At 45.2% G+C, this 17,676-nt stretch overlaps 1 protein-coding gene across 3 annotated transcripts in view; it reads left to right on the top strand.

The window, feature by feature from the left end:
- The window catches only part of DCLRE1C (DNA cross-link repair 1C), a 343,172-nt gene that overhangs the window by 278,101 nt on the left and 47,395 nt on the right, over positions 1–17,676 (top strand). For all 3 annotated transcript variants that reach the window (XM_086919715.1, XM_086919712.1, XM_086919710.1), the window contains one exon: positions 140–228. In XM_086919715.1, coding sequence (XP_086775841.1) covers positions 140–228 — 89 coding nt within the window. The remainder of the gene's footprint in view (positions 1–139; positions 229–17,676) is intronic.

Raw genomic sequence — 17,676 nt, 5'->3', positions numbered from 1 at the left:
CTTAAGGATCTATTATTTTTGTTATGAGAAAAGCGCATTCTGTAAATTATATTGGAATTTATATATTTTGTATTTGTGAATTGTGACTATTTGGAAGGCCTCAAACCATGCTCATCTTTTCCTGCCTATTTTCGTGCAGATTAAAGATTTCCTCAAATACCTGCATCCAGTAAATGCGTATCCCAACGTGATACCCGCTGGCAAAACCATGGAACATGTAGAAAAGATGTAAGTGCAGAGCTGAAAATCATATTGGTAGTAATTGCAATACCTGTAAAATAATATATGCTGAATTTCCTTGCCGCGTTTGCTGTCTAAAGGCCTTATCAGGAACATGGAGGTTGAAACATGTTGACGAGTACTCTGGCTTGATTATAAGAGGTTCGGTGTTTTCCATCCCCCTGCACAAACTCCTGTTTTTGCAGAGGTACAAATACCGAGTTAGGTACTACTTAAAGCACCCAGTAATCACTGGATACATTCAGTAACTCACTGTTCATTAAATTAAGGCAGGTCAAGCTTGGAGAAATGTAACTGGGTAAAAGTGCATGGTCTTTACTGTACAATGTGGATTTTGGTACATTAAGCACCAAAATCTGCATGCTGTTCCCCTAAAACCCATATCAGACGCTATTTACCCCACCTGATAAAATATGCACGCCAACATATTGGTATTTATCAGGAGCGATAAGTAGAGCCTTGATTCCAACAAACTTGGAATCGGGGCCTCTGACATTAAAGCAGTGAAAAAACAGGCTCTGAACCCGGCGAGTCTGAGCAGGCCACAGCAGACATAGGATTGCCTTTTCTCCTGATTGCGACTCAGATAAAAGTCCTGGTGCTGGATTTTCTTGGGAGCAGAGTACACACCTGGGCCTTGAAGGTGAGGTCCAGATTGTTGTGGAAAAGGGGGCAGGACACCAAGTATTAGTTTAAAAAAATATATTGTAATTGAGAGAATGCTTGCATGATGATTCAGTAGATGAACTCTCACCTCTGAATTCTGTTTATGATGTAGAGGTTATGAGTTTGAATCCAGTTCTCATTCCTTCTCTGGGCTTTAAATCTGAATATCATGAAATTAGGTAATAGTACCAATATCTACAGCGCTTAGTTGCCATTAGAAGCGCTATAAAAAACAAGCGGACTCTAGACCACTGGTCAGCAACTAGGGGCTGGAGGTTTAGGTAGCGCAACATTGTGTTTTAATTCTTTTGTGCATGTGGCACGCTTTATTTCTATCTTTGCCATTGCTGTTTTAAACTATTTGTCGGCAGTATCTTGTGCTCTGCTGCTGGGGCATTTTATTTTCGCACTCAGACCTACCTCACTTTGCCCTTCGTACCCGTGCCGCCGCGGCTTGTGCCGTTTGTAGCGGAGGGACTGTTTGGGCTTCCAGCTTTCCTCTCTTCCGGTTGCTCCGGCTGGCGAGGGTCGGTCGGTGGTCTAGCTGCGCGCCCCCGCACCTGTTGGAGGTCTTGTTTATATTTTAATTCTAATCATGGCTAAAATCCGCTATTCCAGAGGTGAGCTCGTTGCATTAAATAAATTCCCAAGCATCGTCGAACCCACGGATATTCTATTAGAAAACGAGCCAGCTCCCACTCAAGAGCAGATTTCCTTTGAGGCATCCCTTCCGTGCCATACAAGGCCCAGAGTTATAGTAGATGTCCCCATACATTTGAAGGCTATGTACTTCAATGCACGGTCGATACCCAAACATGCGCTGGAAATATGGACTCTCCTAGAACAGGAGAAATCAGAAGTCTGTTTTATTACGGACATTTGGCTTCATGAACAGGCTTCTCTGGACATAGCCACCGCCTTTCCTCCAACTTATAAGCTAGTAAGGCTGGACAGAGCAGTTGGGAGAGGAGGGGGTCTAGCAATGGCGACAACAGGTTCATTTGAAACCATTATAGTGGATTCTTTGCATTCAGATAAAGCAGAAATTTTAATTTTTAAACTTATGTCACAATCTTCTAAAAAATGGGCAGGAGCCTTAGTCTATAGTCCGCCTGGTTATAAAGCTAATTTTGTAAATCAGCTAGTTGAATTTATTGCTCCCTGTGTCATGGGTGCCAATAACTTCATTCTTATAAGTGACTTCAATTATCATGCTGAGTTAGCACCGGACTTGGATACCGACCGATTGATTACATCCCTTCAGACACTGGGGCAGGAGCAATTGGTAGCGGGCTCACACATCAGGCTGGTCACACCCTCGACCTTCTGTTTACGAACTCCACTAGGATTATCGTTGGCCAACCCGTACAGCTTCTTTGGGCGGATCACAATTTTTTTTTTTTTGCATAAACCTTTATTGCACCAACAAGATACACAGCGGAATGCCTACAACCCATCGGGCCGGCCGCTATAGCAATTTTGATCAAATGGCAGTCCTGTATATTCACAAGTTATTGTACTGTAGTAAAATCAACGGTACTACCGTCATAAGGAAAAGGTCCAGTATTAGCATGAGTCTTTGCAAGCATCATCCGTTTTCGGTATGATTTTGTAGTTTTCTCCCTCCACCTCCCCCGAACAACGAAAAAAAACAAAATAACTGTTAGGAATATCAAAGCGGTCACATAAATGTCAGAATTATGCTCATGTACTCATCTTATCAAGATGTCCCTCACCAGAGTCTATCCCCGCCCACTGTTGAATCCAGTTACTGTGTAGTTGTCATCGTGGATTTCTCAACCAAGTAGAGACCCCCAGAGTTCCTCCGTGGTCACCCTGTATTCCAACAATACTGGCAATCTCCATCCCACCAGCAATACCCTCCTCCCCCAATCTGTACGGTGGACTAGCCTACCGCCTCTTCTTCATCTGAGTCATCTTGATCGTCCTCGGGTAAAGGATCACAAATCTCTCCCCTATACACATTCCACTTGGTCCAAATTTTATTCCACTTACCCGGGCAGGCACGATTGGAGTACACCGCCCGTTCCGTTATCCTTACTTTATCCATATTTCGACACCATATGGACTTGGTTGGTAGCTCCGCCACCCCCCATTTTTGTGCAATATCTCGTTTTGCTATGAGCAGCCCCACTGTGACCCAGAGTTGGTCATGTCTGGAAATATCGGTAGGCTCCCACACATTTAGGAGGCACCGTTTTGGTTCTGGTAACAAAGATGTGTCCAGTGTTTGTGACATCGTTCGTAAGACCTGTCTCCAATATTCCTGTATCCGGGGGCAGTCCCAGATGGTGTGGAAAAACGTCCCCTCCTCCCCGCACCCGCGTAGGCAATATGGATGTTGTATCCGGTGAATACGGTGTAGCATCATTCTCGTGTAATATACTCTGTGTAAAATTTTTAATTGAACTAATCGCAGCCGCGCTGAGATGCCCACTTCCTTAGGAGAGGCTAGTGCCTCATTCCATTCCTGCTCGTCCATCTCACTGGTGTCTTCCTCCCATTTCTCCTTCAGAGGCAATGTCGGATCAGGTAGATTATTAAGTAATTTGCGGTATGTAAGGGAAGTAGCGCGCTCGACCATAAAATCCGTGAGGAGGCGGTCTTCCTGTGGGGCAGACTCAGGCAGATCCGTGTCCGCGGCTAAGGCTGTTAATAGTGCGTGACTAATCTGAACATACCTGTAAAGCTCCCTGTCGCCAAGTTCATATAATTCTTGTAGTCTCTGGAAAGGTATCACTCCACCCCTCTCCCAAAGATCGCCCACCGTTGAAATCCCTATTGTGTCCCAGTGTGAGAAGCCCTTGCTGTTCCTCATGTTGCCGAGGATACGGGAGTCCCATAGTGGGGTTAGTTTGGTTATTCTACCTTTCCAGCCCAGGGCCGCCGTTGCTGTGTGCCAGATTTCCACGGTTAGCCTGGTGGGTCCCATTAATGTACGTGTTTTACGTCGGTCATACAGTGGGGCTAGTAAGCTGTCAGTGCCTAGTTGCGTTCTGTCTGCCTGAAAGGCTGGTTCGGTTTGGGAAGTGTGGATCCACTGGTTAATGGGTTTGAGGTGTGCCGCCCAATAATACAGTTTTAAATTGGGCAAAGCAATACCACCGTCATACCACCCTCTATGCAGTTTGGATTGAGCTATACGGGCGGGGAGGTTCCCCCTTAGGAGGTTGGACACTAGTGCCGCCACCCTCTGGAAGAAACCGGGGTGCACCGAGTAGGGCGTATTTTCGAGGACGTAGAGAAAACTGGGCAGGGCCATCATCTTGTATAGTGCTGCTCGCCCCAACAATGTCAATGGCAGTCCCGACCAGAAATGCACGTCCCGTTTGAGTCTGTCTAGGTGGGGTTTTAAATTTTTGGACACAAACTCTACTGGGTCTCTAGTGACATGTATGCCCAAATATTTAAACGACGTGCCGGCTATGTGTAAAGGGCAGTCCGATTCGAGGACCGGGGCCTGACCCTTTAGGACGTATAATTCGGATTTGCCCCAATTCAGTGTATATCCGGATATCTTTCCATGGGTGTCGCAAAGATGTAGTAGAGCGGGGATACCGGTCTCCGGGTTGGTGAGATAAACCAGCATGTCGTCCGCATAGAGGGACAGTCGATCCTCCCAGCCCTCCTTCCAGCAAATACCCTGAAGGTGGGGTGAGGTTCTAATCAGGGTTACGAGGGGTTCTAACGAGAGAGCGAACAACAATGGTGATAGAGGGCAGCCCTGTCTCGTGCCCCTACCTAAGGGAAACTCTCTGGAGATATGGCCGTTGGCCACTAATCGTGCCCGTGGGTCAGTGATGTCACTGACCATGTCATGAGTGATGTAATATGTGACGTCATCAGCAGTGCATTGCACGCGCAAGTTATAGTGAGTCCAACTAACTATAACGTGGAATTTCAATGGTTTTATGTCAGTAAAATTTCCAGGTAACTATAACTGGTGTGAAACCTATGGTTTTTTCAGTGAATTTAATAGGTTTTTTTAAATGCTAATTCCTAACTATAACTGGTGTGAAACCTATGGTTTTTTCAGTGAATTTCAATGTTTTTTTAATAGCAAATATTTATAGGTATAAAAAGTGTAAACTTTTTTTTTGTTTGACCCCGAGGCGCTCCCAGGGCGCGTACAGGTGAACGCACTGGTAAGCGCAATGTTACGGCGCGCCCCGGGGCGTGTACCGGTGAGCGTCCGGATAGCGCTATTAGCGCGAACGAAAACCACATTGTGACGTATCGCGTAGCTGCCACGCCACGCCTTGCGTCATAAGACATGTATCGCGTAGCCGCGGGATGCGTCTTATGACGCACCGCGTAAGCGCCCGAGCCTATACGATCGCGCAACGTAAGCGCCCCGACGCGCTTACGCTACGCGCCCCGGGACGCGCCCAAGGGAGCGTAGCGTAAGCGCGTCAAGCCATGTGACCTTAAAATAACACTTTTCATTGGTTCAGAAGTTTTTTTTTCCAAATGTTTGAGAAACCCACCCATTTCTCTCACTATTGATTTGCACTTGGAGAGAGCAAGAGGTGTTCTGTGTATTTTCTCATAATTTTCCTGATCTACAGCAATGGCTGCAAGGGAGTCATCCAGCAGTGATTCAGATGCTTTTTTGCCTGAGGACCCTCCTCTGCAGAAAAAAAAGAACCACTTCATCTGGAAATTTTATGACATCCCTGAAGGACAAAAAAAAGTTAATGCTGGTAAAGTAACCTGCAAAATATGTGGCAGTATTTTATCCAGAGGCAATCCTCCAAAAAAATATAGCTTTGGAAATGCCAATTTAATTAGGCATGTCAAAAGAAGACACCCAAATAATTATTCCAGGGAGAGTGTCAAGGAGCTGGCACGGAATTTACCAAGAGATGGCGGCAGCACCTCCACTGGTGGAGCAACACCTTCAGGAACAACACGTGAAAGAATGGTCCCTAACGTACAGCCGGTCTTTGCCGGCATTAAATTTCTATGTGTGGACTGTGACGAACTGCTCTGTTATGGGGAGCAGAGCGTTGAACTCATTGCTATAAAGAGACAGGAACACCGCTGCTCTCCCAGACCCTAAATTTTCAATTTTTTTTGCTCCTGTTGAGCAGTTTTTGAATCCCTGTTTTTGTTTTTCCCCTGAAAAAAATCCAAAAAAAATATAAAATCGTTTTAAAAAGTATAAAAAAATATAAAACAACAAAAACAAAAAAAAAGTTATTTTCAGAACTACCTCCAATTTATAAAAAAATGCTATTTTTTTTTTTAAAGTGTCATTCTTTTTTCTCCATGGTACGCTCCCCGGTACGCGTATCGGGCGCTCCCCCCGCGAAAATCAAAAAATTGTATTTGTCCTACCGGACCCTTTTTTTGCCCCCACATCAAACCTAGGGGGTCAGGGGGGGTGTACCCTGCCCCCTTTTGCTCATTTCCCCCTTTGATTTTTGCCACCTCTTGTGTCTCAATCCTACCGAGACACAAGATGGCGGCCGCTCTGGACTGTTTCGAATGTTTACAGGCACCCGTGAGCCAAGCCGCTTTCCGTGCGCAAGTTGCGTGGCGCGCCCGGTGCGCTCCCTGGTGCGCGTACCGGGGCGCGCCTATAGATATATATATTTTTATTTAACCTAAATTACTCAAAATCCACTGGAGCACATATCTTGAGAAATAGCAAAGGCACTTCGGGCTACCAGTCCCTACAATTTTGCAAAATTTGGTGGAAATCCATTCATCCGTTCGGGTTAAAAGTGAGGTCGACCGCCCTATGGAAATTAACATGGGGAAAACGCGTTTTGGGACCCCCCCTTTTATCTCGGCCCCCGCTTGACGCATCCCCCCAAACTTTCAGGGAAGGACCGGAGCTCGACGAGGCCATTTTGAGGAAATTTTCAGGCAGATTCGTCAACCGGCGCCAAAGTTATTCCAAATAGAATTTTGAGATTTAACATTGAAAAAAATCCTAACTATAATATATATGATGTGATCAAGGGTAGTTTCTACCCGAAACGCGTCATGCCAGAGAGAATGCGAGGAGATAATAAACTGACCCTCTAATAACTGGAAAAAGCTGTGTGGTGGTCCTTGTGTCCTGCATGCCGAGCTGGGAGAGGCAGGAAGAAGTGGTATATATATATATATATTACCTACTGGCTATCGCCAGTAGGTATATATAGTTAGAATTTTTTCCCTATGGGACTTTTGAAAATTCTATGTCTAATAACTTTGGCGTTTGTGGACGGAATCGGCTGAAATTTTCAGGAAAATGGCACATTTTGTTTCTGAGCAGCCCCTGAAAATTTGGTGGGGTTTCGTCAAGGGGGGGCTGAGAAAAAAGGGGGGTCCCAAAACGCGTTTTTCCCATTCATTTTTCCATAGGGCGGTTGGACTCACTTTTAGCTCGAACGGCTGAATGGATTTGCACGAAACTTGGCAAAATTGTAGGGACTGTTAGCCCGATGTGCCTTTGCTAGGTCTCAATATATGTGCTCCAGTAGTTTTTGAGAAATTAACATTCAAACCAAGATATATATCTGTAACAGCGCTCTGGGCAGCGATCCGGTCCGCTTACTTTTCGCTTATCGGAACTTTGCGCGCAGAAAGCTGATTGGCTCTCCGGTGTCTGTCAACATTCTAAACAGTCCGGAGCGGACGCCATCTTGTCTCTCGGTAGGATCGAGAGAGAAGAAGAGGTGGAAAACGAAGGGGGAATTTAATGAAAGGGGGCAAGGTATCCCCCTCTTGACCCCCTAGGAATGTTGTTGGGGTTATTAAAGGGTCCCGTGGGGAAAATAAAAAAAAAATGATTTTTCACGGTAGAAGCGCGGCCGCGAACTGGTAGCGAAACGGGAATTCGCCATTTTGTGCTTCGTAAATTAAATTACTAGTTATAAGTGGGTGCGGGAGACGTATCCTAATCCCCTATGTTTCCTGAGGGTGGGTGAGGAGGCTGATATATGTTGATACATCTCTTCCAGCGGCTGTGCGTGAGCTTTTTTTTTTTTTTTGCTGCGTGACAGTCCGGAGCGGCCGCCATCTTGTCTCTCGGTAGGATCGAGAGAGAAGAAAAGGTGAAAAACTAAGGGGGAATTTAATGAAAGGGGGCAAGGTATCCCCCTCTTGACCCCCTAGGAATGTTGTTGGGGTTATTAAAGGGTCCCGTGGGGAAAATAAAAAAAAAATGATTTTTCACGGTAGAAGCGCTTCACGGGCCGCGAACTGGGCCGCAAACTGGTAGCGAAACGGGAATTCGCCATTTTGTGCTTCGTTAATTAAAGTACTAGGTATAAGGGGGTGCGGGAGACATATCCTAATCCCCTATGTTTCCTGAGGGTGGCTGAGGAGGCTGATATATGTTGATATATCTCTTCCAGCGGCTGCGCCATCTTGCCTTTTTTCGAATGCCACAATTTTGTCGTGCACGGCAGCCATTTTAGATGCCAGGCTGGTCCCAGGCTATCACCTACCCCTGCGGATGTAGTTTATGGCCCCAGCTGTAGAGAATTCAGACATGCCAATCCTCCTGATTCAGGCGTGTGAGTACTGATTTCAGTGCTAGTCTCCCGCCTCCCGATTTCTGCAAGCAAAAACCCGGGGGCATATTACGAACAACTAGCGATAATTTTTGTCTATAACTTGTTTAGAGACAAAAATTATCGCCGCACATCGGCGATTTTTATCGCAGATAAACCTTGCTATTATCGCAGAAAAGTCAGCGATATTCATGTATTATCGACCTAATGCTCTTAGCCATGTTATCCACCTCCCATTGGATAACATGGCTAAGAACTGCTCAGGGCAGGTGTTAGATTTTGGAGATATTCGCGCTTAGCGCGAATATCTCCAAAAGTTGGTAATAGAAGGTAGCGATGTTAGGGACTGTTTCCAGTCGCTAACATCTTGGCACGCCACTTTGCATGTCATTAGTGATAAGTATCACTGACATGCAAAGCCGGGCCCAAGATGGTCGCTATCTCCTTTTAGGTGTCACTAACTGGTGTTAGCGACAGCTTGATAATAGGGAAATAATTTTATCTCCGCTTTCATGGTTTTTAAAGCCAAAAAAGCGGAGATAAACCCCCTTGATAATATGCCCCACGATTCCTTGGGGGTTTCAGCTGACAGGGCTTGGTATTGTGTTACATGGTAATTTTTCCATGAAACGTCAGAGGGTCGATGTAGGGGTTCTAGAAGAGGTGATAAACCATTTAAGCCTCATGAACAAGCGCATGGTCTTTTAAAGATTTGTGAAGTACTCGGGGCGGCGGTGTGTGTGTGCCCTCTTTCAGGAGCGGGCGGGGGGGCACTGCCAGCAACTTGCCAGGTCAGGTAGTGTTCAACACGTGCATCACCCTTTCTCTGCCTGCTATTGCGCTCCATGCTTCGGAAAGGTAAGAAAAAGAACGTGCATTTGAGTTTGAAATGTCCGATCCTGCAGCAGCACACTTCCAAAGCCCACACATGACAATAACCCGATTCAAGGCCCCATTCACCCGTTTTTCAAAAAATAGATAACACTCCAACAAATTAAGGTTATAAAACTTTATTAACTTTTAACGATAATGAACAGAACAAAAACTAAAAACATTTAAACATTTATTAACACAAAAAGCAACAATGGTTAGAAGCTGTCTTTTGTGCGAATAGTCCCAAGGCAGCACAACGTGCAGAGTTCTGGACGGCACCCAGGTGATGTCGCCTGGGTGCCGCACTGGTTTAGGGATCCTACAATGCTGCTCCGAAAATTGGCGTGGGGCGTCCCGGGTGGGGCGGGGGGAGGCCTCGTCAGTAGCGGTCTGTTGTGCGAATAGTCCCAAGGCAGCACAACGTGCAGAGTTCTGGACGGCACCCAGGTGATGTCGCCTGGGTGCCGCACTGGTTTAGGGATCCTACAATGCAGCACAGAAAAACAGCGTGGGGCGTCCCGGGTGGTGCGGGGGGAGGCCTCGTCAGTAGCGGTCTGTGTCCAGTGTCACATGGCTGACACAACATGTACGACAGGCACCCAGGTGATGTCCAGTAAACTGCCGCACTGGTTTTGGTATCCTACAATGCTGCTCCGAAAATTGGCGTGCGGCGGCCCGGGGGGGGGGGGGGGGGGGGGGGAGGCGGCGTGAACGGGCCTCCCCAGGTGGCGGCCATCTAGCTGAGTTGCGCTCGCTCTTGCGGCCACAGCGTCTCGCTCACCATGTTGTGGAGTTGCTCCCACTCTTGCAGTGCAGCGATAGGCGGCTGCCACATGGCTGTCAAAATGGCGGACGGCTCTTCGGTTTTGGGCCTGGTCCACTGAAATGGCCCTGGGACACCTTGGAAGTCGGACGCTTGCCTGCTAGGGCTTGGGCTCCATTCTCGAAAAGCGTCCCCTCAGCCGTGAAGATTGTATAAAAGTCTTGGGGGCCCCCGACTCCCGCAGGCTTCCGGTGGGGAGCGGCTGACATGATTGCTCGCGGAATGACCACGACGGAGCCAAGAGATGGTGGTGCTCTCATGCTGACGCCAGCTTCAGTCTGAATGATCCAGAAACAAGGTGGGGCTTTCATCGTTTGGGAAAAAAAAATGTTCTAAACCAATGAAAAGTGTTATTTTTAGGTCATATGACCAAGCCTTCCATCTTTAGGAAACCAAAAGTAAAATGAACCAATGAAAAGTTTTATAAACAAGTCACATGACCTGTTATGCGACATAGGGCTACAAAAAGCGTAGAAAATCCGTTGGCACGTGAGGCGGCGTCAGTAGCGGACCGATGTGCGAATAGGCCGAAGGCAGCACAACGCGCCGAGATCCGGATGGCACCGAGGTGGTGTCCAGCAAATTGCCGCACTGGTGTGGCCATCCTACAATGCTGCGCCGAAAGACGGCGTGTCCAGCTGAATTGCGGTCACTGTTGCGGTACAGTGACTCGAACGCGCCGAGATCCGGATGGCACCGAGGTGGTGTCCAGCAAGTGGCTGCACTGGTGTGGCCATCCTACAATGCTGCGCCGGAAGTCGGCGTGGGGTGCCCCGTTGGCTTATGAGGTGATGTCAGTAGTGGACTGATGTGTGAATAGGTCGGAACCAGCACAAGGCGCCAAGATCCGAATGGCAAGTCCTGGATGTTGAGTGCCTCAGTTGAGATTTCTGAGCAGTGCTTGTAGAACTGTCTGAAGCTTATTTGCACCTGCTGCAGCTTCACTAGGTCCGGCGGAACTTGTTGCCTTTTCCTTTCTGCTTCTTTTCCTACAATGCGTTTCTTCTGAAGACACGACCAGGTCCCTGAATGTGTGCAGGGGGACGCTATTGAATGAATGAACGCGCCGAGATCTGGATGGCACCGAGGTGGTGTCCAGCAAATTGCCGCACTGGTGTGGCCATCCTACAATGCTGCGCCGAAAGTCGGCGTGGGGTGCCCCGTTGGTTTATGAGGTGATGTCAGTAGCGGACCGATGTGTGAATAGGTCGGAACCAGCACAAGGCGCCCTGCACTGTTGAGCCTTTTTCAATGTCTGTTTTTTGTTCTTTCCCCTCCATCAAAAACAAAACAAAAATACAAGGCGCCAAGATCCGAATGGCAAGTCCTGGATGTTGAGTGCCTCAGTTGAGAGTTCTGAGCAGTGCTTGTAAGACTGTCTGAAGCTTATTTGCACCTGCTGCAGCTTCACTAGGTCCGGCGGAACTTTTTTCCTTTTCCTTTCTGCTTCTTTTCCTACAATGCGTTTCATCTGAAGACACGACCAGGTCCCTGAATGTGTGCAGGGGGACGCTATTGATTGAATGAAAATGGCGGCTTGACACAAAGCTGACTCAAGCGTTACTGTTGGTGCTATACAGACAAAAATTGGTTTTCAGTTTGTACATTCTTCAGGTTTTTTTTTCCATCCAAGTCTGATTGAGAGTTTGTAGAAAAATGGCTTCAGATTTTCCACATACTACTCTTCAACATTCTTCCTAAATGTAACAATGTGAAACTCACTAGGAGAACGGCTGTTTCTGTTTCCTTTCAAAATGCTGCCACCAATATTTTCTGAATGGAAGACACCATCTTGTAACATAAAGGGCCGAAAGGGGTTCTGGTCTGGCCGATGGTTGGTGGAGACATTTTGACTATATCTTGGACCTGCCCGGCCTCGCCCAAAATGGCGCCGGTATAAATGGGACTCGTAACTCTTTGCCCGCAAATGTATATCTAGAAAATGTTATTGTAAGTGGCCCTGTCGTATTTTAATTACAAAATGTACGTCCACCGATTCCGCAACTGTTAGACACCTTTGTTCTTGTCACCTAATGGCCCGCTCGTTACGTTCTTCTACAGTGTAAATGTCTCCTCATCATATACGATTTGAGTTTGCTCCGTGGCCGGCCCACGTGGTTATAGGCCCGTATTTGTATACTGACATTTTCACAATAAAGGTTTTTAAAACAAAACACGGTAGTAGTATTTTCATTTGTAAAGTTTTTACTTTTAGTGACTGTTTTCGAATCAGTAAAAGGCAAGTGAAATAAAGCAGTCCAATTACATGACGGATAAAAGGTATAATATGTAGGAACGCAGTAAAGATAAATGGTCAAGGGCAGTTGTGTTTTTCATGTCTGCAACATAAAGTGATCGATAAGAATCTGATAATCAGGCGTATCGGCGACTAAGACAGCAGGCCGAATCTCTTTTACTCAACGGCTCCGTCATGGAAGGAAGAAACGCCCTTTTTCTCGAAAAAGGAATATATTTTACTTGCAAGACAGTTGTAAATTTTCCGGGAAAGTACATTAGCCTGGAATATTATAACATATGTTTGAAAAAAAAATATTGTTCGAAAATAATAAAAAGCGTAATTTTTAGGTCATATGACCAAGCTTTTCATCATTAAATTAACAAAAGTAAAATGAACCAATGAAAAGTTTTATTAACAAGTCACATGACCTGTTATGCTTACGTTACGCGCTGCGCGCCGCGCCTCGGATCACTTCCGGGTGCGCTAACGCGGCGTGTCATAAAACGCATTACGCGACAACGTAGGTCAAGAATATAGTCTAAATGTCTCCACCAACCAGCGTTCAGAACACAACCCCTTTCAGCAGTCCAAAAAGTTCTGTTAAATGACAACAGAGGGGACAGGCAACAAGAACCATCAGTCAAAGAGGGGAGGGCAAGTTCTTCTCTTCCGGGTCATGTTGGGGCGCTACCGGAACTGATCGAATTGGTAGTCTACAGTGTTTCTGGATGTTTCAGACTAAAGCTGGCGTCAGCATGAGACCACTACCATCTCGTAGCTCCGTCGTGGCCATTCCACGAGCAATCATGGCAGCCGCTCCCCACCAGAAGCCTGCGGGAGTCGGAGGCCCCCAAGACTTTTGTAGAATCTTCACGGCTGAGGGGACGCTTTTCGAGAATGGGACCCAAGCCCTAGCAGACAAGCGTCCGAGTTCCAAGGTGTCCCAGGGCCATTTTAGTGGACCAGGCCCAAAACCGAAGAGCCGGCCGCCATTTTGAGAGTCCTGTGGCAGCCGCCTATCGCTGCACCGCAAGAGCGGGCGCATCTCAACTACATGGTGAGCGAGACGCTGTAGTCGCAAGAGCGGGCGGAAAACAGCTGAATGGCGGAAGAGGCACAGTGTAGCAAAAGCGGGCGGAATGGCAACTAAAACGATAAAGGGGCGCCTCACTACAGCTTGTCTTCAGGTCAAACGGATTGTGGGACAAGGTCCAGAATTGAAGAGTCATCAAAAGGCAAAAAGTACCGCCGGACCCCGGGAGCCGGCCGCCTATGTCGGGGGCGATCTCAGGCTACACCAGTGCTATAAGACTTGGGGAGGGTGTCGGAGCCAAGCGTCTTCTCCGAGTCCATGGCCATCACAGCGCCCCTCAGGGGCCTCCGTCAAGCTGTTTAGGAAGGTAACATATCACATTGTTTTCTAATGCAGTCAGGTCCACAAACGACACTCACTTACTTTGAGAATAGTGAAGCTGCAGTAGGTGGAAATAAGCTTCAGACAGTGTTACAAGCGCTGCTCAGAACTCTTAACTATGGCACCCAACATCTAGAACTTATGCTATTTGAGAATGGTAGTGACATCGAAGCATCTCAGGGACCAAAACCATTAACGTACTTTCACGTATGAAAATCTTACTTGGGGAGGGGGCAGGAGCGAAGCGCCCCCTCCCAGTCAGCGCCACCACACCGTATGTTGAAAATCTGAAGCCATCGTTCTACAAAGTCAACCAAACTTGGATTGAAAAATCTAGAAAAATGTACAAACTGAAAACCAGTTTTGGTCTGCATAGCATCAGTAACAACGCTTGAGTCAGCTTTGTGTCAAGCCGCCATTTTGATTCAACAAAGCACAGGCATTGAAAAAGGCTGAAATTCAGAACTCTAAACTATGGCACCCAACATCCAGGAGCTTGCTATCCGGATCTTGGAGCCTTGTGCTGTTTTCGATCTATTCACACATCGGTCCACTACTGACATCATCTTATAAACCAACGTTATGTAAATAGTTTTTTAATAAAATGTTTTACCCTGTTTCTTTGCTGGTGTGTTGTCTATATTTTTAATATTTGCATAGGGTTTGTCATTATTTTGTGCGGGATGGGTGATGGAGCCGAGCTGTCTTGCAGCCCTCATGGTGTGGAGCTCAGTTCATCTCACTATTTTCGTATTTCTCAAGAAGGGTTGTTCCTAATATTTCTATTTTAGCGAGGTCAAAAAGAGATCCAATTAGTGGCCTACTGATTTTGCTCGATTACTTTTATTTTTTTACACGATTTTTCACTATCTGCAAAGACTAAACAGAGTATTGCGACTTTGTGCTTGTTTGTAAATAGAGAATGATCCAAAGAGAACCAATTCTAAAACAGTAAATGCTTGGACAACAATCAATCAAATGGAGAGACAAGGAGGTACGACGGATTACAACGGGGGTAAAGGCCTGCGTTAACTACCCTTCTGTATCTGCAAAGAGAGAGTACTACTAAGGCAAAAGAGGGGAGGGGGGGGGCAGCGTTCAAAGCACATCAGCGTGCATAAATACGAAAATGTTTTTATCTATCACGTACTTGACATTTTAAAGCTTTTCATATTTGCTATTAAAAAACCAATGAAATTCACAGAAAAAACCATAGGTTATAGTGGATATATAGTTAGGAATTTGCATTTACAAAACCTTGAAAATTCAATGAAAAAACCATAGGTTATAGGCCATATATAGTTAGGAATTAGCATTTACAAAACCTTATTTTACTCGCATAAAACCATTGAAATTCCATATATAGTTAGCTAACTATAAGCGCTAACTATATATCGCGCACCCGCAATCCACTGCTGATGATGTCACATATTACATCATTCATGACATGGTCAGTGACATCACTGATGACATCTCAAATGACATCACTGATGACAACTCAAATGATATCAATGATGACATCTCAAATGACATCACTGATGACATCACTGATGACAACTCAAATGACATCACTGATGACATCTCATTTGTCATCACTGATCACATCACTCATGTGATAATACAATGAACCTCTTCAGACTCTAATATAACCTTACATACACTCAGTATAAACAGACACTCACAGACTGTCACTCATCCATGGAGTTACTCACACACCTAGTCAGTCATGCAAAGAATCAATCACACCTCCATTTCCTCAACTATACAGTTATACACATCTTACTTATTCAAACATATAATAACACATATTTACTCTCTTATATAATCCCTGATACAAGCTCACAGTGATCGATACAGCCACTCACACATTCACTGGGTCTTATGTTCAGTTATTTATATATCTCAACTCTCACATGTATTGTGTTTTACATACGTACTTACTTGCACATGTAGCAATGAGAAATCCATTCACTCACCAACACACCCATGCACAGTCAACCGCCCATATAGCTGTTTCCACATGCACTCTTGAACTCATACTCCTAGTGAATCAACTGCTTACACATCTATGCACAGAGTCACGCACCTCCCAGCCACCCACACACACACTCAGCCTCCCATTCAAATATTTGGGCAACCAATCAATAACCCATATGGCCACTCTTATAGCTACTGATCAACACATGCAGCAGCTTACACAACAACAAACATACTGATGCACGAATTAAGACAGTTTAGTCACTAACCCATGTACTCAGTGAGACACATTTAATCACTCACTCATACAGTCAGTCATGCACCTACTAAATTCTTCATCCAGACACTTATACATCCACTCATTCTTCAATATGTGAAACATATTTAAACTTTACAGACACATACAATCACTGGTTGTTTTGATCAGTGATGTCATCAGTGATGTCACTGACCATGTCATGAATGATGTAATATGTGACATCATCAGCAGTGGATTGCGGGTGCGCGATATATAGTTAGCGCTTATAGTTAGCTAACTATATATGGAATTTCAATGGTTTTATGCGAGTAAAATAAGGTTTTGTAAATGCTAATTCCTAACTATATATGGCCTATAACCTATGGTTTTTTCATTGAATTTTCAAGGTTTTGTAAATGCAAATTCCTAACTATATATCCACTATAACCTATGGTTTTTTCTGTGAATATATATATATATATATCTCATTAACTTGGAGATTTCCTCTTCAAGGTGCTGAAGTGGAAAACAACCATGTTATTGATGGACAGCCATCTATAATTCTAAATATCATACGTGGGAGTATGCAGCCCTACTATAAATATCCTTATCTATCTTTGACTACAGTCTAGTTGTGACATCACTAGTCAGCAGTAATTTGGACTTTCCATAGCCAATGTAATATGTTGTTACAGTAGAATTGTGACTTCACGAAGCCTCCAGCCATGCCCAACAATTACAGTGAAAGCATAGACAGAGAGAGAATGCTTCTAGGGACGTATGCCATGTTTCTAGTTGCTTTGACCAAGTAGGCAGACCTTCGAATTCATTTGGCACAGAATGCTGCTATCAGCAGGATTGGTCGCAACTACCATACACATTTTTCGGGGAGCTAGCAGGAGGACGGTGAAATAAAGAATCCAAAGCCCCGATAATGTGTAAAGTAGCTCCAGTTTTAATTAAAGGGGTACAGCCGAGGTGCTTTCTTTCCGTTTTATTTATTTATAAATCCTGAAATGATCCAGAGGACAGATCTATTTAATTGGTAGTCCACGTACATCGACCACAAATCATTTAAACCACTAGATTGCATATCGATTCTTTCCAGACTTGACAATATTCTTCATTAAAAGAAGAAATCACAATTAAAATAAGTCCTGAGAAAGTCCCTGGTACTATTTGACATAAGGGTTGAAATTCAGGTTGGTTAGCACTTTGGCTACATCTGGAAATTATATTTTTTTACATTTATAACGGGATTTAAATAAATAAAAACTGCGGAACCATAGCAGTTTGGATGGGCTTCTTTAAGGAAGAGTTGGGATACCATAAAAATTATTAAGCTATTGTTATTTTATTTTATTTTTTTATCATGCATTCTGCTTTCTCCCACAAAAAACACGTGAAAAGTAGGTTTCTTAAGAGAACTTTTAACAGCAGTCTAAATTATTAAAGGAGGCACTAGCTTTCTAGATGCCATTCTTCTAAACGTTCTGTCCTGAAAATCCACACCCGTTAGCTATTTATGGTGAGCTGTCTATTCTGATGGACGCTTTTAACTGCAGATTCCTCACCTTTAGAAGAGCCATTGGTGCCAGACTGCACTGCATTTTCAAAGTAATTAGTAATTGCTCCCACCCGACGGTAGGTGGCGCTGTCCAACCCTGCGATGGG

This window comes from Lissotriton vulgaris, chromosome 1_1 (assembly GCF_964263255.1).
Source record: "Lissotriton vulgaris chromosome 1_1, aLisVul1.2, whole genome shotgun sequence".
Lineage (NCBI taxonomy): Eukaryota > Metazoa > Chordata > Amphibia > Caudata > Salamandridae > Lissotriton > Lissotriton vulgaris.
The sequence above is the reverse complement of the archived record's forward strand: the minus strand, read 5'-3'. Positions and strand labels throughout refer to the sequence as shown.